Source organism: Cucurbita maxima, unplaced genomic scaffold (genome assembly GCF_002738345.1).
Source record: "Cucurbita maxima cultivar Rimu unplaced genomic scaffold, Cmax_1.0 Cma_Scf00039, whole genome shotgun sequence".
In the NCBI taxonomy this organism is placed as follows: Eukaryota; Viridiplantae; Streptophyta; class Magnoliopsida; order Cucurbitales; family Cucurbitaceae; genus Cucurbita; species Cucurbita maxima.
In genome coordinates this window covers 880,064-901,549 of record NW_019272055.1, presented here as the reverse complement: position 1 = coordinate 901,549, position 21,486 = coordinate 880,064, and the positions used below count along the sequence as shown (strand labels likewise).

Below are 21,486 nucleotides of genomic sequence, written 5' to 3'. Positions count from 1 at the left end.
AAAAAAAAAAAAAAAAAAAAAAAAAAAAAAAAAAAAAAAAAAAAAAAAAAAAAAAAAAAGTTAGCAAATGTCATTAAATTTAGTGCTTTACCTCTTAACGTATGTTGGAGATCACTTTTAATGATCTTTCTTATTTCTTTCTCAAATTTCTTAATAAAAATTGTATGACGTAGTCTGCTTAGAAGTTACCACATCAACATCTTCAACATGTATCCCCTCTAGTGTGTTTTAGGGCGATCATCCCTCAATTTCTTCATGAAACTTTTTGTCCTACGTATCATGGATCGAATGGAAGAAATTTTAGTTCATTTGGTTATAAAAAACTAACAAGACATAAAGATCGAAAGTAGAGTGCTCGATAACAGTTCTTACATAGTTTTAAAATCCAAATTCACTCTCAGTTTGGACAATGTAGAGTTTATCACACCTTTAGTTCTTCAGCAAAACACTCCTTGGGTTTACTCTAAAACTAAAGGTTTAAGACCTATGAAAAGACTCATCTTGTGTAAGAATATTTTGGTCAAAGTTATGAAATTTAAAACTCATAAATTTACCGAAAGTCTTATGGGATCTTTACTTCTAGTGACTTTGAGCCTTCGTTTCCATCACCAAAGTTTCTCTTAATCTTGTTACGAAGTTGTATAAACATGTCTTAAAGGAAGAGATTAAGCTTGGAGAGGGAATTTCTCAATTTCAAGAAATTATGCTTGATACTTAAATTGAGAAATCAAGGGTCTTCCTTTGGATATTTTTTCAATGCTCTTCATGGAAAACATCATGCTTAATCTCTAGAAACTTTTTGTAATACTCCAAGCCCATCACTAATAGGTGATTTAGTACTGTTGGACTGTGAGATCAATTGGGTCATGGTGTCTAGTAGGTAATTTAGTACTGTTGGATTGTGAGATCAATCAAGTCATGGTGTCGCTTCTATCTCACCGTCAGTGGAGGAGGTTAACTTGAGCTAGTTGAACAAGTTAAAGTTACTAACTTGAGGAATAATTTTGGGAGAATTGTTAGCAGAAGTTACTAACTTGAGGAATAATCTTTGGAGAATTGTTAATAGAAGTTACTAATTTAGAGGAATAATCTTGGGAGAATTGTTGGTAGAATAAGTTACTAAGAGCAACATATCTATAATCTTGGGAGAATTGTTGGTAGAATAAGTTACTAAGAGCAACATACGAGAATTGGCACTAGTTGCCATAGTTGCTCTTATTCTTGTTAGTATAAACATGTCTTAAAGAAAGAGATTAAGCTTGGAGAGGGAATTTCTCAATTTCAAGAAATTATGTTGAAACTTAAATTGAGAAATCAAGGGTCTTCCTTTGGATATTTTTTCAATGCTTTGTTAGTAGAATAAGTTAAAACGCTCTCTCCTCCCCTCAAGTTTTTCCCTTGCCTCCCTTTGCCTCCATCTACCAAACAATTCCCAAGGACGTTCTTCTCATGTTGGTAGGAAGGACCCCATGATGTGGAGGAATGAACAAACTTGCTCGAGATGGACCCCACGATGTTTGGATTTTCATGCTTTGCAACATTTTCTTCTACTTGAAGAACCCAAGACCTGTGTTGTTAGGTCAACGTTCCAACCAATTGAGCTATTCAACTTAGCTTTTGATAAAGTTGGCTCCTCCGCAATGATATACCACCGGTGGATTAAATTAGGCTTTGATACCACTTGTTGTCTTTGACTGAAATGTGAGGAAATCGTTACGAAGGAAAAAGCCGAAGAAATTGTTGGAAGAAGAAAATAACAAAAAAAGAGAAACAGTATGGGTTAAAGAACCGATCTTCTAATTTTTAATTCAGTTAGATATTTAAATAAAAAATTACACCCTAAAAAGGAAAAGAAGTGGGCAACTCACTTTAATGGTGTGGGTTTAACAAAAAAATAGTTACCTAAAAACTAGTAACTAAAAACTAGGAAAGATTTTCAACCTACGGATTTATCTAACATTGGCGACCTCAAGAACATGTCAGTTGAGGAGGTCGTTGGTTGTCTTAAGATCCATCTCAAGAACATGTCAGTTGAGGAGATCGTTGGTCGTCTTAAGATCCATGAGAAGAGACTTCGTAGCTATGAAGACAAAGAGAAGGAAAAAAAACCTCTTACATACATTGAGGAGTAGCTATGGAGACAAAGAGAAGAAAAAAACCTCTTACATACACTGAGGAGTGGCTCGCATGGAGAAAAAGAATGATTCAGCTAACTCTTTTTTTTCAAGTACAAGAGGGCGTGACAACTATAATATGGAAAACTGATGTAGTGGATGTGATCGAGGACATGGTCGTGGCCTTGGTGGCAGAGGAAGCTGTGACAATACCTCACAAACCCGTGACAATGTCAACCCTTAGATGGAAAATATGGGCACTATACGGTAGAGTGATGCAAGAAGAAGCGAGATGAGGAGGCGAATCTCACACTCATGCAAGATCAAAGCCCGCACTAATGTTAGCCGAGAAGATGCCCAATTTGTTGATGCTCAATGAAGAAAAGGTATGGCAAAACTTCTCACAAAAGGAGAAGACGAGTGGAGACCAACATGTGGTATCTTGACAACAGAGCAAGCAACCACATATGTTAATAGAGGCTTTAGAGTAGTGACACGTAACGCCACTAAAAAGCTTTATATAGTTGCTAGTTGATATTTAATTTAACTTAAACCTGCACATTTGATGTCGTTAAAGAATAGTTGACACATTGCATGATGCGTTTTTTCAATCTTAAAGCATGTCACGAAGTATTTCTTACTATCCACTTTAAAAAAACTTATCTTTAAAAAAATCTCCAACATTTATTTCATCCTAGGGCAAAAAAGGAAAAAAAAAAAAACAAAAAACAAAAACAAAAGTGAAAAAAGGAATTGAAAAGTTTAAAGAGAGGAAAAATCATTTACAATAAATTTTCTCAAAATGACAAGTGAAATAGAACGAAAATTTTAAAAATTATATTATTATTTAAAAAACTTAGTTTCTAATAATAATATATAAAAATAATCGAATTGTGGTGGTCACTTGAGGGTTCATTGGCTTTTGATTATTAATTTCCAAACATCATAATTAGAAATGTGTTTTGAAAACGTGGAAAATATGTGGGGAAATATGATGGAACACAAATACAGTGCAACATAAACTATCTCAATGAGTAATTAAAAATAATCAACAACTCCACTATTGGGGTCAAAAGAGACGTAAACGTATGCAATCATGTTGAGACCTATTCTTTTATTATCATCATGACCTTAGTCACACTTTATAGTCTTGGCCGATTGGATGTGCATTACTTCTCTATACACGGCCCACGTGTGTATATGTACCCCTAGACCTTGCCTTCGACTAGCGTACACTCACACTGCCAGAAAAGTTGGTCCAGTTCATATCAAGTTGTAGAGGAAAAGGAGCATGCATAATATTATAGTGGACATAATATTATAATTTACGCATCCATACTCATCGTAAGTAAGAAGTATTTAAATGCACATGATACACAAGATGTATGAAGTTCCCATAGTTTTACATCATGCATGTAAGTATGAAACCGGTCATATCTCCATTCATTTAGAAACATAATTTTCATGAGTAGTATACATAACTTAACAATATTTTATAAATGTGAAGTGTACAAGTGTGCATTTTGAAGTATAGAGGTCATAATGCATCATGGAGTATGGAAGTCAGCACAAGATATATAACATAATTTGTCATCACATAGCATAACATCATACACGTCAAACTGTAATGACTCTAATTTCTTATTAAAAACAAGGTTGTCTCGGCATGTAGACATGTTTAATATGTTGTGAAAAGTTCAGTTAAATCATTTCGTAAACGATGTCATGAACTTACATGTTCGTAAAATCCATTTCAAATAAAAGTAACCATCAATGAAAATATTGTAAACAAAAAGTTCAAAGTAACAAAAACTCTCTAATATAACTTAAGGGCAACCGTGTAAACATAAATGCAACTATCCTAGCTTCAGTTCTATAGTCTTCACATTCACAACGATGTCATCATCCGTACAGAGGCACCTTACCTTTACTTGAAAAATAAGAATAGCACATCTCGAGTATTTTAAGAAATAGCGAGCATTATTGAGGTTATGAAGTGCAATCACATGCAATCATGATTGGGACATATCTTTTCATCAACATCATGGTTTTTCTCTCACTTTCCAGTCCCGACCAAATTAGATGTGCAATACTTCTCTACACACGGTCCATACATGCTCACATGAAACCTAAGGCGAGCTTGTATACATACACCCTAGACTTAGCCTTCAACTAACGTACACTAACGCTGTCAAAAAAGCTACAAAAAGAAAGGAGCACATAATAATATCCTAGTGTACATAATATCTAATGTATATGTTCATACTAACCATAATAGAGAAGTATCATGATCCACATTACATACAAAATACATGAGGTTCCCAATTGTTTAAATCATGGCATATACGTATGATGCAAGTCATACCTCTGTTCTTTTCATAAACACAACTTTTTTGAATCACATATGTGGCTTAACATCTCATAAACTTAGAGTGAATATGCTTACATAGTATACTTGGCATAACATGTAGAGGTTTCATGCATGATGCAACATTGAGTTCACAAAATATCCATAACATAACATAATCGTCTCATGATATAAATTATAACATAGCATGAGCATAATATAATACACATCAAACAATCACAAAACACAAAACATATTCAACCTAGGTTTTTAAGCTAACTTTTGACGAGAATTTCTAGGTTCAGCTTTATGTAGTTCGATTTCACCTATTTTATCTCATCTAACTCAAAAAATTTGAACTTAAAATCTAATGTTGGAGCTAATAGAACTTAATTACTTATAACACTCCTAAATAATTTTGATCAATTTTCCACCTTCATTAGATCAAAAATACTTTTGGGCAATCCAAAACGGGTAAAATTAGCTAAAACGGCAAAGTTTGGTCGAATAGAAGCCATCGTGTTGAAGACAACCACTTACACGAGTTGACGACTTGGAACAACCGGAGTCGACTGCCGTGGATTTTGGTAGAAAGATACTCAGCAAGTCGCATAAATTGGCTTCATTCTCTCTGAATGTGTTTATCCCATTAAGCGTGTATCTTGAAATTAATGTTGTGCGTGCTACAATATCAATTTGACCTTTCCACATCCTTTTGGAGTATATATCAAGTTAAAGAACTTTTCCAAAACACATTCAAACTACATGTCTTGCTTACTACGTAACCATGAATTTCCCTACAATGTTTGACACTAAGAAACTCAATGACACATTCAAGAAACTTGCAAAAGTGATCTGAGTTGGGCTTCATAATTGGAAAGAAGGATTACTTAGATGGTTGGAGTCCTATGTTAAATAATTAGGGGAAGAGTATACGAGTAAAGGGCACTATCTAAATAGGTTTAGGTCGTTTCGGAAAACAACAGTAAAGCCATGAGATGTTAAATTGAAAGTGAACAATATCATACCAATGTGATGTCCGTTATTTATACCTATTCACACCTTTTATTCGTTTAAAAATTTAAATATAAAAAATCATAAAAGTTAACGTCCAAAGTAAGTTCACTCTTTTCATTGTATCGAAAATAAAATTTAGATACCAATAAGAAATACCCAAACTTCTAAACAAATGACATTTAAATTCAGAAAATATGGTAAACATACTGCAAATTAACCTAAATTTTATTATAATACTTGGAGTGCTCACCGTGCACTCCCTTAATTCGAAGAAATGCAACATTGCTTGTATACTTTTTCCAAAAAAACGTGTTTGCAAACAAAGAATATTCAATATGTATACATTGAACACAATAATCTAAAACAAACACAAATCTTAATTACTAATATGTATACATGGAACCCACACAATATTCTTAATGTGTATTATTTGCTAATGAGAAACACATGCATTCTTTAGCAAATAAATAAAAATAAAGTTGATGAGTTTGCTTAATTATATAACTTTAAATAAACGTCTCATTATCAAATTCACACAAAAATATATGTCAATATCATGCATGATATATTAGTGATCGTTGAAAATTTATAAAGATTACCAGACATTTTATAAAATAGTCTCAATGAACCGACTCATATTAACTAGCATAATTTAAGATGAATTGAACGGAGTAAGAGATCTCAATTACGCATCAAATTGAAACTTTTAAAGAAATAAGAAATAAGAATAGTTATAAAATTGTGTTACCAAACTAACCATAAAACTTCAAATATTAAAATATAAAGGACCCTTATCTTACATGTTTTTCATTACTTCCTTTATTTGTGTACTCAAAAAAAAAAAAAGTCAAAAGGGTTGAAAAAATAAAATGAAACTTTCACAATACTTAGGTCAAAAATAGCGACAATGATGTTCTTGAAAAAAAAGCATCAACATCATTAAATATAATCCTTTAATTTATATAGATATTTCTTTATATGTCATATATTATTTTAAAAAAATATTAATTTAATCTTATATAATTTTGAATCAATAAATAAACATTAATCAAAGATTGAAATTAATTATTATAGTATGAGCCTCCAAAATTTAAAAAGTTTCCATCATACTTCAAAGTTGTTAATACTACGGTAGAGATTTTTTAATGATATTATCAATTGTTGAACGAATACAAAGTATCGGTGGAATATGATAATGAGTGGTCATGTCAGAGATGAGACATGATATGAAAAGTTAGGTTTGAAAGATTTGGGTTGATGTGTAAAAGTGTTAGGTTTGGTAGTTTTGTCATGAAAAAAAACATGAACTAGCTTAAATTACCACTAAACTAGTTTACTAAGTATTCAATCATATGAATCAACCAATGAACTTAATTTAATAACTACATCATGAATGTATTTCTTATTTCTATCTTAAATTTATAGAAATATTTGTCGGAGAATATTTTGCTACTGAAATAGCGTGGCTACTGCATGCATGACGTGACCCTTTTATGCAGAAATATTCATTTCAAATAATTCATAAAACGATGTCATGGACTTAACCATTCACATTACAACCCTTAAAATAGAACAACCAACATTAATTAATGTGAAATATAAATAAATCAAATCAAATATGAGATTAAAATGATGCCCTGATCTAACCTAAGAGTTACGAAATAAATAAAATATAACTATTCTAACACAAATTTCATGGTCTTCAATGCGACACCACCGTCATCTGTAGGGGTGTCTTGCCTTTACCTAAAATACAAGAATAGCACAAAATTTGAGTATTTTAAGAAATATTAAGAAGTGACCTTTCTATTGGGGTCGGGGAATGCAAACACATACAAAATGGTTAGATCTATCATTTAAAATCGTCTTTTCGTAGGTGAATTTTCAGTCTAGGAAAATTGGATGTGTAGTACTTCTCTACTCATCATCCACATGTGTGAGCATGGACCCACTAAGTGGGCTCGCACACCCCCCGGGTATGCTTATCGGGCTAGTTTCTTTGTGTTGTTGTTGGACACCCAAAAGGAATAACGATCACCATAGCATCATGATAAGCATGATGATCACTCACGTCTCATAGTGTACGCATTCATACTCATCATAAAATAGAATTATCCCGATGCATGTGAACATACAATTATGCATGAGGTCCCCATATTTTCATCATGGCGTCATAAATCATGCAAGAGAACCCCAGTTTTTCATCACGTATGATATGCATACATAAACTCGCATAAATCATTTCATTCATAACATAACTTTCAAATCATGGCACAGGGGTTATGCATCTCCTAACATAACATAGCTTATTGTAACATTGCATGATATTTCATTTATATCATAATATTATTTAGCATATCATATAGCGACAAATAACATAACATCACATATGAAAATGTATCATAAATGACACATTCAATTTTCATTATTACAAGCTCTGGAATAATGATGAGAATGTGACAAAAAAGAGGAGGAAGTGGAGGATAGTAATAAGGGAATGATGTCGGCAGGCAAAGACAACAACCCTACGCTACACAACAATTCAACAAAAGTCACAATCGAACGCAGAATGGACACCGAAAAACGAAAGTAAAGAGACAAACACGTGCATTTTTTGCTTCTTTCCTTTTTTGTTGTATTATCTGACAATTTGGCGCCGCAATTTGGGATGGATCAATGGGAGCTATTTATGGATTGGCCAACTTGGTCGTTTTAATTTGGATTCGTTGGGGAATTTTGTCATTGTCGTTTGTATTCAACGAATCTTGCCCCTCTACATCACAATCACCTTCCACATAATTCCAAATTAATGCTTAGCCAAGTGGATATATGATATTGTGCCAAACTTTTTCCTACTTTATATTCATATTTAACTACTACTTGTATTATGGTTGTATGGAAATGGTTGTATAAATGAAGAGGGACGTGGTGACAGCTGAAAAAATAAATTGTAAGTTTAAAAAAGAGGTGGTTGCCGTTGGTCGTAAGCTGTGGCTAGCGGCCTCCATAGTAAAAAGAATACACATAGAAGAATAGAGGATTGATAGGGGAAGGAGGTGGGTCGGCCACCTACTCGGATTCGTTCATCACTTCGATAGATCTTGGGACGATTGGGTTGTGACATAAGTTTGTGCTACAAGGTAGCTCTGAGTTGACACCATGCCATCCCCTTAAATACATTTTGAGACATTCCAATCTTTTTTGGGTAGCGAATGATCGTATGGTATATTGTGGAGTGTCCGTCCGGTATCTAATTGACACCAAATTTAGCAAGCATTTATATTTCATATGGACAGACTTTTCTTCAAAGTTGCATGCCCAATTTCCCTTTGGAACACCGACTTTCGAGGTTAAAGCCCGTGGCACTTCAACAAGCCTATCTTGAACTCATGTCTATTCGTGGTCCTCATATTGCTTATGCCTCATCTTTTCTTCAATAACCACTCTGTGTGGTGTGTGTTAGATGTTGCATCGTCCTTCTCGATTGCATCATGGCACTCGTCTAACCTCTCACGTGGTTGGATGGGCACCACTTGAGGATTGTTGATTTTCTTGTTGTAACGTGAGGGTCACAACCTACTCTTTTCATAGTATGGTTGTAACACCGAGCTCAAGTTTAGAAAGACCATCGACCATTAATCGTTCTCTTTAAAATTTATCCATGTGTCATGCAATTTTTAAAAACATTATTATCCACATGATTAAAAAACATTAACAAGATATTTTTCTCTCGATTAATACATGAATATGTGTTCCACATGCACTTCCTAACCAGTATATGGAAGTGAAAAAAATCATTTAAGAAGTCAAAAAAAAAAAAATTCAGACTCTTAATATATCATTTTAAAGTCATCCCACCTAAACCATTTTATTGACTAGAGGAGGAAACTTAGAACATCAATCTAAATATAACGCATAAAGAAAGCTAAGTACATTATAAAGAAAGTTAAGTACATTTTTTTTCTTAGTATGTAACGGTTCAAGCCCACTTCTAGCAGATATTGTTACTGGCATATAATTATTTTGTAATGGTCCAAGTCCACTTCTAGCAGATATTGTTCTCTTTGAGTTTTTCCTTTAAAAATTTCTCTCAAGGTTTTTTAAACGCATTTGTTAGAGAGAAGTTTCCACACTGTTGTAAAAGATGATTCGTTTTCTTTTCAACTGACGTATAATTTCACCGGTTTTCATCCATTTTAAAAGTGATCATGTGAGCAGATACCTTTAAAAATTAGGAGGCATATATGGTATTATTATTAAAACATTTTATCTTAAAAGATATCGTTAAAAATCATTTATATAATCAAAATGTATACATCAATTGCCGTCATTTTCTAATTTATTTTAACAAAAAAAAAAAAAAAACTTCCTCCCAAAAAATATTTTATATAAAAACAAAAATTAAAATGAAAAATTTTCGTTCAAACACATAATTAAGTTCACTTTTTATAGCGTATTTTCAAAAAAAAAAAAAAAAAAAGTATAGGAAGAACCGATGAAGTTGAATAGAACCAATGAACCTAAACTCATCTTCTTCTTGTTTTTCATTATCTTCATATTGTTCTCGGACAACACTAGGCGCTGCTCATCTACTGAATTCGGCCATGCACATATCCAGGTAAATTTATTTTAGTTCCAATATTATAATGCCTTATTCATCACCTTCCTCATATATTTTCTTACAAATACCTATTTTTGCACCCAAAAAATTTAATGCATTATACTATGCCAGCCCATCGCTAATCATGAAGTTCAGGAGTTGACCTTGCCAAGAAGTGGATTGGGTGGGCCGGGATCGTCGCCGCCAAACTACGCCTCATAGTGTGGGAGCTGCACATTCTGCACTACGGTTCTTGTGTCGGTGCCGCCGGGACCTCTAGGTGTCGGTGATGATTCCCCGAAAGTTCTGGAGATGCAAATGTGGGAACAAGCTCTACATGCCCTGATCGGAAAAGGCATGGGGGCATGTATGCTCTTATATGTTACTTATCCGCCGATGAGTCGAAGTAGATGAAGTGGGTCTGTTTCATTCATACCCCTGTCATAAATCATGTATAAGAGAATAAGATTATTACCTAAACAAAAAACATAATGATTATATACTCATATTTTATTATATATCTAAGTACAGATCACTCACTAACGACTCGATTCCGACCAAAAATCTATAATTACTCATGGAAAAGTTTTCTATTGTTTTTAGATAGACAAAACATAATGTGATTGAGACGATAACGTGGAATTGTAGACTTAGAATCTTACCTAGATTCGAGTTTAAAATAATATATTTTATGGATTTAAAATAATATAAAATATGAAATGTTTTTATAAAATATAATATGGTAGTAACATCCATGAATTGAGCTCTTCGTGAATGTTATATTTTATAGTAGGTCTTTTATCATATTCTATATTGAATTTATACCAAAAGTGCTAATGTTGAGTACATGTTAATGTGTCTATTTTAATGCATGATATATATTTATCATAATGTATGTCGAGCTTTATGAGTATTAATATTTGTATCATATATATTTTAGTACATTGTTTCATACATTATACTCGTTAGTATATAATTTATTATTATAATATATGTGCAAATGAGATCACAAGATGATTAGTAAAATACATAACACGAAAAAAAATGAATTAAACATTGAAAAAGAAACAAAAAATGGAGTAAAATTGAAAAAAACAAAAAAAGAAAAAGAAAAAAGAATTGTAAAAATTTAGAGGAAAGAATATAGATAATTGTAAAAAATAATTTAAAATCCTTGAACGGCCAACATCATACAGAAATTTCTTTCGCACCATAAATATAAATTGGATGACCCCTCAATCATTTTCATCGAAACCATAATGAAAACATCGCTATTTCGAATTGGTTAGGTTGGCGCCGATGAGGTCTAAGCATTTTTTGAAGGAAGAAAGCATCGATGGTCCTTGGGAGAGAAGTCGAAGGAGGAGAGCTTGTAGTTCTCAGCAACATGTGAAGAAAAGAAGGCAAAATTGTGAGGGATGTTGAAGAAGAAGTGGTTTGAACCGAGCATTTGACCCACGAACCGCCACCTTGACCTGACCTGCTTGGCTTCTTACTCAGAGCGCTTGACCAACCCGCTAAGAGGTTCAGATCTTCTACCCAAATCAGACTTGATTCACTGACCGAAACCGCTTAGCTAACTCGACCCATTTGGTAAGACCCGAACCTTAATTTCAACCGTTTTAATATTTTTTCTTAACGTATGACCTAATTGAGGATTTGTCTTAGAATTTATAAATTCTTGAAGAATTGAAATCAGTTTAGGAAGTCAGCAAATAAGCAAGTAGCCACGTGGATCATTTTAAATAATACTTAGAGGAGTTGATTAGGACCATTGACAAAATTCATTAGGAAACATGTTTGATAAACTTAGTTAACCAAGTTGGATATTCGTTAAGAAACATGTTTGCTTAATTAGTCAAGTTGGATATTCATGAGGAAGAATGATGACAAACTTAGTTAATCAAGTTGGATATTCAATTGGAACCATGATGACAAATCTAGTTAATCAAGTGGGATATTTATTAGAAAATTTGATGACAAACCTAATTAATTAGGTTGCATATAGTTAAGTCTAGAAACCTTTACGTGTTCTAGTTTAGCATGATAATATGTTTAAAGCTTCTACTTGCATGATGTAAACTTTGATTAGTCCCACTTTATGAGGACTCTAGCATATCTCGTATGTTTATAAACCTGTTAATCGAGTATGTTGGATACTGTCAAATGTATGTATTATGCACGGTAGTTATTATAGGAATTATGTATCCTTGTATGCCCGGATATTATATTAGATATATGTTATGTATCTTAGTGAGAATAGATATGAATATGCATGAATATGAGCAATTATTACATATTCCCTTCGTTTTAGAACCCACATTAGGTCCAACAAATATTTTTGGGTGACTAGGCAATCAAGTAGGGATGCTTAGGAAACAACCTCAATTTTGAACTTTCTTAGTATGGTTAGGATCTAATTGGTAAAGTTTGAAAGTGATTAGAACATGTTTGGAGCTAAACCAAGGATTAGGGTGTCAAATGATTAAAATGCCCCTATGACTCCTTGTGATAATTCAAGGCTTACACATGCTCCAAATGACTTAATAATTTTTATGAGGCCTATTCCTAAGGACATAAAGATATGTTCAAGATTTCAAGTTGATTAGAGCATGTTTGGAACCTAAACCAAGTTAGGGCCTAAAAAACGCTTTAAGAAAATACCTCAAGTAACTATTACCGAAGATTCAAGACTCTTCTAGAATGGTCTAAAGAACACATCATCGCTTCATGACATTTTTAATGACTCATGCGTGCTATTGTAAATGATAGATAACTATAGAGCTTGAGAATGCATGTTACGACATATGCTTCAAGAAATTAAGAACCCTAGAAATTTATAAAATGAGAACCAAGAATAATGCCACACAAGCTCTACACCCACTAAGATAAGAAGAATGCTAGGTACCACTCAAGAATTAGGGACCAAGATCCCCAAACTCAGAAACTCAAGGAACTCCTAAACCTCCTACGGTACAACATGTTCATGACTCAAACTACGTCGCTTAGAACGTAAGAAGTCTTGGATGTAGGTTTTCAGACTACACTGCTTGGAGAGCCTTGAGTGTAGGTATTCAAACTATGTCACTTGGAACATATGAAGACTTGGGCATAGATATTCAGACTATATCACAAGGAATGCATGAAGTCCTGGGTGCAGGATCCGACTACATCAGTTGAAACGTAAGAAGCCTTGGATGTAGGTATTCATACTATCCCGCTTGAAATGTATGAAGCCTTAAGCATAGGTATTTAGACTGCATTGCAAGGAACGCATGTGATATGAACTATGAGACATCAATCATACGATATACTTCAATGAAGATGTAAAGAAAATATTGTTGAAATTATCAAAAGATATTTCAATTCATGTCACATTGAAGAAGAATGAAGTTTCATGTTATAAATTTTGGGCGGATTACAATTTAGAGTAATTTAAAGTTATTGTATTTCATTAATATATTTTAAGACTTTTTATTTACTCTAGGTTACAATTACATCATGATTAAATATGACCATTAAGTACGAATGTTACAACTTTTGGAATGTCTTTAATAGTTTTATTTTGAGGCTATATAGAGGCATGTATGTTGTATTTATAAGTAGACTTGGAAGATATAGTAAAAGAAGCCTTTGTACTTTCTTTAGCCAATGACTAAGTTTCTTTGCAATTCTATATAGTTTAGGTTGCATGTAGAATCATTCAAGCTCGACATGATCAATCTTGCTTGTGGAGTGATTCGAATCTCAAACAAGTGTTGCCTTGAGATATTTGATCAACAAGAATCATTCAAGCTAGACATGATCGATCTTGCTTGTGAAGTGATTCGAATCTCAAACAATGTTCTTGCCTTGAGATATTCGATCAACAAGGTAATCCGAATCTTATTCCCCTTGTAGTCATTCCTTATCTTATCAGCATGAAACCTTGGATGTAATATTAGACTACATCGCTTGGAACGTAACAAGTCTGTAGGTTTTCAAACTACGCTACTTGGAAGGTAAGAAGCCTTAAGCGTAGGTATTCAAACTATGCTGCTTGGAACGCATGAAGCCTTGATATAGGTTTTTAGACCGCGTCGCAGGGAACATATTAAGTCCTGGATGCGGATTTAGACTACGTCACTTGGAATGCATGAAGCCTTGGACAAATACATACTGTGTTGCTTGAAACGTATGAAGCCTTGGATACAGTTTGTCAGGGTTCATGACTTGTACTGTAAATCTTAGGGGGAGTGTCTTGGAGAACGAACCAAGAACAAAACAAGAGCCTCAAAAGTAACCAAGTACAAGACAACGATCTTGAACTAAAACATTAATCAACATCCAAGTTTTGAAGACAAGAAACTAGAACCATAGTACTAATCCCTTAGATCTAAATCAAGGTTGAGACCTCAGGATCCAAGAACGAAGGTCCTTAGGATAGATCATGATAAGAACTCACAAGTCAAAGTTGCATCGCGTTTGTGCCTTACCGTTTCTTTCTCCTCCTCTCTAGTTTTTGCCGTAAGAGAGCCACTCAGAAAAGCCTATGGTAACTTAAAGATGCAGTGAAGGCCTACACGGAGATTGATTGCTAAGTATTTTTATACTCACCCGTTTTCTTATTTGTTTTTGGGCGTCTACTCAACGAAAAGGGATGAAAAGAGGGTATGAAATGATTGATGTTGGGGGGAGGTGTAAATGTGAAAGTAGATGAATTACAAAGTCATAGAAAGCCAGAATGAAGACTACAGAAAGTTAGGCACAAAACAACGGAAACTATAATTGTTATCTCAAATCTATTTTCAAGGATGATTTGATGGGAACGTTTTAAAGGCAGAGTGGACTTACAATTTCTAAACCCATATTTTTTTCAAGCTTTCAACCTACATTGTTCATAAAGTTCGTCAATTTTTCTTTATTTTTATTTTTCACATCTTAATCTGATTTAATAACACTATTAGTATGAGAAATAGAATAAATAATTGAATATATTGACCATTTTCCTTTCATTAAGCTATGCTTCAATTTGTTATATATATTATTTTTTAATTTCATTAGAAAAAAAAAAAGAAGAAATTTTGGTTCATGAACCTCGTAAAGGAACGAAAGATACTATTTAGGTTGAATTATAAACTTATTTAAATTGATTGGATTCATAAAAAAAATACAAATTTTATATATATATTAAATTTATTGTTATTTTATTTTATTATTTACTATTATTTTAGATAATTTTTTAAAATATATATTGAGATTAAATTATAATTTTTTATTATAGAGACGGTTTGAATAACCAAATAATTAAATTAAGTCTAAAAAATACGGTTCTCGACCCAATCAAATTTACAAACATCAGTAGAAAAAAATTGATATAAATTTTAGTAAATTTAGAGTGAAAATGGAAATTACCGAAATTGTTTCCAATATAGTAAAATGAAATAGGGATGAAATAAAAAAGACCAAAAAGTGAAGTGAAGTGACATGTGTTCTTGGGTGAGGTGCATGGAACGCCATTTTTGTAACATGCAAAGCCCCATCGACGTCTGTTCTCTGCACTTTTCTGGGTCTATGATTACATGCTATACTCATTAATATTCCCTCTCTTCTCTTCTTTCACTCTATCCTATTGTCCCTTCTCTCGAATAAAGTATGTCTTTCTTTAATCGAGATTCGACTCTTTTTCTTTTAGAATCTTTTATTCGATATTTGAGAATTTACATATTTATTAACATTTGAAGATCTACTAACCTATTGTGACATGATTAAGTTTAAGACATGACTCTGATACTATGTTAGTTGAACACAACTCTCCACAATGGAATCTAATACCATGTTAGAGAAACACAACTCTCCACAATAGAATCTAATACTATGTTAGATGAACACGACTCTCCACTATGGAATGATATTGTCCATCTTGAGCATAAGCTCTCATGGCTTTTCTTTGGGCTTCTTAAAAAAGTTTCATACCAATAGAGAGAGTATTCTCTGATCATAAACTCATGATCATTCCTCCCCAACAATTGATAGACATAAAGTTTAAAATAAATTTAATTTTTGTATAAATATAAGTTTAAATGGAATGATATATAATATTGTGTTGGATGAAGTAATTTAATTACAATGTTATAAAAAATGAAAAACTTTAGGCAGTGTTTTTCACGAGCATGAACATGCCCTCTCTACCCAACCAACAAACGTGTCAAATTCAGAGTATACAAAAAAGGCAATAACTTTATGAACCTACTCTCCCAACATGGATTCGTCTTTCTCAAGGCTTCACTCTCATTTGAATATGGTCTCGGTTTATTCATATATCTCTTCTTTACTCTAGCATCACATGTCTACCAGCTTCTGCTTTTGTTCATTTTCGAGCTACATCTAATTGGGAGAGTTATCACTCTTATATCATTTGTAACGCCCATGTCTAGGATTCAAAATTCGTAATCAGTATTTGATGGTTTTTGTATTTACCTACCGCGACGAGATCCTAACCTTAAGATTACTCTCATTCAAATGTGGTCTGGTTTCATTTATGTACCTCTTTCTTTTTCGGATGTCACAACAACCTTTACAACTTGGTTAAGAAAATACTCGGATCGTGAACTCCTAGACCTTCGAACTTAACCGTGTGGATCCAAAGTGAAGCTTGTGGATGTCTATAGTGAAGCTTTCTAGACACAAGCTTGTGGATACCTAGAGTAAAGCTTGTGTCTAGAGAAAATACTCTAGGAAGTTCGGCCTTCTCGGGTGCCTCGAAGTTTCTTAATCGAACTTCCTAGAGTCTAAAGTAAAGCTTGTAGATACCTATTGGATTAAGGATGGGATGAGAGTCTACAAGCAGGTTGCTTCCGGTGTATTTTTATACTCACCTCTTTCTCTCTCTTTTTCAAGTGTTTGCAAACTGCCTGTCGAAGTATAGAGGGTGTCGTTTCAGAGCGTCATACTATTTTTGTACGAGTCTTTTGTATTTCTATTTATAATTGTACATTAAACCTCTTTCCCAATTTGTAATAAATTTGAACTACACCGTCTTATAATTTTTATTTTTATTTTGTATTTAATTTTGGTGTTGTTGTCTTTATTTGATTTAAATTTTATTAGATTTCATCTCTTATTTTTTACTTCTATTTTTATTTGCTTTTTTTCTTCTTTCTTTTTAGTCACTCGATGAGATTCAAAGTTTAAAAAATCGAAGTACATCAATAACTTGAACTTTAAAATAGAAGAGATTCATTGGTTACAAGATATTTGATCAAACTTGATCATATATGAAAAGTGATAGAACGAGTCAAAACCCACTCAACCTAAGATTTAAATACCATGATCGTAGGTTAGTGTCATACCTTGTTTCAAGGGGCAACTCACAAGCCATATTTTATTGCTGTCATCATCTCGTAGGAGTTGGAATGAGGGGAAGAAGCTACCATTTGGAGTAGTCACCAAAAAAGGAAACATGGCTAGTCACTTAATGGAGGAGTGCCATAGTGGTTTCGTGTTGTGAGGGGATATAATATTGTCATGGGTTTGGGTAAATCAGGTATGTTACGTTCATGAATAAGACTATACGGTTGTCGTCGAGGGTGGAGTTGGCATAAGAGCGCATCTACATCATCACACTTCACGTTATCAAAGTGTGAGAGGTTCGAACGCTAGAAGTCGTCGTGGAACAAGTAACTCCACCACTTGGTGTGGTTGCCCCAAAAGAAGGATAACAAAGGGGCTAAGGGTCGAAGTGGGAGCGTACCTAGTATAGGTAAGTTTTCTAATCCATCTTGTGAAGTTCATGTACAACAAAATGATAGGTCACGAGATTTTAAATGAAATTTTTAGACTTATGCATGAATACTACCGGATATAAGTTCATAACTAAATGCACATGCTATTCCTAAGTCACCCTAAAAATAAACTTGTGCAAAAAGTTCAAAATGGATACTTAAAAGTATTTGTAAGGTTTAGATGCTAGGCTTTCTTGCTTTTGGAATCTAAATCCTCTTAACTGAGTCCTAAAATGAGTCGAAGAGAGGAAACTAGTGAAAATAATTTGAAAATTAGACTTTGGTAAGTCCAAATACGTATTTTTTTGATAGCTAGCGATCTTGATTGATATCAATCCTTTAAGCAAAGTGATAGACTCATTGGCAAGAAACACATATTTTTTCCATCGTACCAGAAATAACATGGCTAGAAATAGGTATGTGAGATTCCACTGAAGAGAGGAACGAAGCATTCCTTATAAAGGTGTGAAAACCTCTTCTTAGTAGATGTATTTTAAAATTGTGAAGTTGACGGCGATATGTAATGAACCAAAGCATAAAATATTTGCAATCAGTGGGCTTGGGTTGTTACAAATGGTATTAGAATAAGACATCAGGCGGTGTGCCAGTAAAGACGTTGGCCACCAAAGGGGGTGGATTATGAGATCTTACCTCGGTTGGAGAGGAGAACAAATAAATTATCCATAATCCTAAATTAAAAAAACAAAAACGTTGACTCCAAAAAAACCATAAAATTCCCAAAGCACATCAACCTCCACAAAAATAACAAAATAAACAAGTATTAAACAAAAGTGTGGGATTATATGAGTTTAATCCAACGGAAAAAAAAAAAAAAAAAAAGGAAAAACGCACGTGATGTAAATGGCGAAATGAATGGGTGGAAAATGAAGTCCCCAAATCGCCAAAACCCTCTTCCCCTTTTCTTAATTTAAGCACGCTTAAATTATGGGTTCCCTGTCCATTACGTCCCCATCAATCCGCCTGTCAAAACAGCGGCCTCCCAAAACTCCCAATACCACAAGCTTAAAATTAGAACAAATCCCCAACACATCGGTCCCACCACAACGCAATTTCAATCCTATTTTATCTCTTCCCCCCCAACAGCATCATATAAAATCCACACCCCAATCGATCCCTGAAGCCTCGTACTAATAGCAATGGATTCAACCATCATCTTCTTATTCCCCGGTGCCTCCGACCACCTACTCCACTCTCTCCCCACCCTAGTCTCCATCTTGTTCTTCTCCTTCACGGCGGCCTTCACGGTGTTCTCCTTCTCCTTGTTCATTCTCCGACTTCGACCCTGCTGCAACTGCCCCATCTGCCACTCCTACCTCTCCTCCACATGGCTCGCCTCCTTCCCCAACTTATCCGATTGGTACGCCCACCTCCTCTCCCACTCCCCCACCGCCACCATCACCATCCACGTCCTCTCCAACATCCTCACCGCCAACCCCGACAACGTCCACCACATCCTCAAAACCAACTTCCACAACTACCCAAAAGGCAAACCCTTCTCCTCCATCCTCGGCGACCTCCTCGGCCACGGCATCTTCAACGTTGACGGCCACTCCTGGACCTTCCAACGCAAAATGGCTAGCTTAGAGCTCGGTAGCCTCTCCGTCCGCTCCCACGCCTTCCACATCCTAACCTCCCAGATTCAGACAAGGCTGCTTCCGATCCTGTGTTCGAATCACGGCATGCTGGATTTACAGGATATTTTTAAACGATTTTCTTTTGATAATATTTGTCGATTCTCCTTTGGGTTGGACCCTGGCTGTTTGAGCTTGTCTTTGCCTATTTCGGAGTTTGCTGTTGCCTTTGACTTGGCGTCTAGATTGTCGGCGGAGAGGGCTATTACGCCTTACCCTGTTATGTGGAGGATTAAGCGGCTGTTTGGATTGGGGTCGGAGAGGAAGCTTAGTGATGCTATTAAAATGGTGGATGATCTTGCCATGGAAGTCATACGCCATCGCCGGGAGATTGGATTCTCTCATCGGAATGATCTTCTCTCTAGATTCATGGCTTCCATTGATGACGACAGGTATCAATCTTTTAACTAATTTCCCTCTTTTTTTGGTTGGATCATACAAACATGTGTTTTGTTGACATGGGTATCTTTTATTTCTATAATTAGTTTTGAAATTTTTGCTTTTCCCTTCTAATTTCTTGAAAGAAGGCATAGATAACACCAAAATTTACTTAATTGATTCACCCCTCCTTAAAAGTTTCATTTCTAAAACTAACTTTACCCATTTTTCAATTCGGTGAGCGAAAGCGAATAGAACAAGTTACCAACTTATACGGTAACTTTGTGAAAATTATTAATAGACTTAATAGCACAAGTTACTAACTAATGGAGTAACTAGATGTGAATTGATATTAGTTGTCAAATTGTCGACCAAGTTTTGTACTTGTGGACTAAGTTTTACACCTTAATTAATTAGTAAGGTTACCGTGCTCTTTTGCTTGAGGAAAAAGTTTAGAATTCTTAAATTGAAGAGAAAGTTTATGGAGGTTGTTAGTATTTTCTCCACTATAAATACTAATGAAATGTATGCTCATTTCACGATAAGACAACAATAAAATTGAATTGGAAAGCTAAATGATTAAGATTTATGTGTTCGTGTCAAGATTTTTTATTTGTTTCGACATATTTAAATCCATGGTTAATTTTAAATTTTTGCCCATACAGATATCTTAGAGACATTGTTGTCAGCTTCCTCCTCGCCGGCCGGGACACGGTGGCGTCGGCTTTGACTAGCTTCTTCTGGCTACTATCTCAAAACCCAGAAGTGGAGGACGAGATTCTCGCCGAGTCGGATCGGGTCATGGGACCCGACCCGGACGCGTTACCCAGTTTCGACAACCTTAAAGACATGCAATATCTTCACGCAGCGGTCTACGAGAATCTGCGCCTCTTTCCACCGGTTCAGTTCGACTCCAAGTTCGCCGAGGAAGACGATATCTTGCCGGACGGCACGTTTGTTCAGAAGGGTACAAGGGTAACTTACCACCCCTACGCCATGGGTCGGATGGACCGGATTTGGGGATCCGATTGTCTCCAGTTTAAACCGGAGAGGTGGCTCAAGAATGGAAGCTTTGCACCTGTAAACCCGTTTAAATTCCCTGTTTTTCAGGCCGGTTTACGGGTTTGTTTGGGGAAGGAGTTAGCGGTGATGGACGTGAAATGTACGGCGGTGGTTTTGATTCGGAAGTTTAAGATCCGGTTGGTTGGAACTGACCGGGTTGCCCGGTTTGCTCCCGGTCTGACGGCTAGCTGGAGAGGTGGGTTGCCGGTTCGAATTGAACAAAGAACCACCAGTTGACCTGAACTCTTGTGATGTACAAATTAATGTTACATTTTATGATTTCAAACGCACATTTTTGTGTATTTTGTATCGAATGAGTCGAGCTAGATGATCCAATCGTGCATATAATATTCGACATTTTAAAATAATTTTATTTTTTCGATCAACAAAATTTATCTAATTACTATTTGTATTCAATTGATTGTCCACCCAAAACGAACTTCAATATTGAACCTTACTTGTCTGTTAGATTCCTTAGTCCTAATCTGTCCAAACCTATAAATTTAGAATATTTTTAGGCCTTACTTATTTAATGTAGGGTAAACTATTCCGA

General features: G+C 34.7%; 1 protein-coding gene across 1 annotated transcript in view; it reads left to right on the top strand.

Moving 5' to 3' along the window:
• The window catches only part of LOC111469255 (cytochrome P450 94C1-like), a 23,288-nt gene extending 2,041 nt beyond the window's left edge, over positions 1 to 21,247 (top strand). The window contains exons 3-5 of the mRNA XM_023114478.1: positions 15,595 to 15,601; positions 19,031 to 19,885; positions 20,537 to 21,247. Of these exons, the coding sequence (XP_022970246.1) occupies positions 15,595 to 15,601; positions 19,031 to 19,885; positions 20,537 to 21,170 (1,496 nt within the window). The 3' untranslated portion in view covers positions 21,171 to 21,247. The remainder of the gene's footprint in view (positions 1 to 15,594; positions 15,602 to 19,030; positions 19,886 to 20,536) is intronic.
• The last annotated feature ends 239 nt before the right edge of the window (positions 21,248 to 21,486 follow it).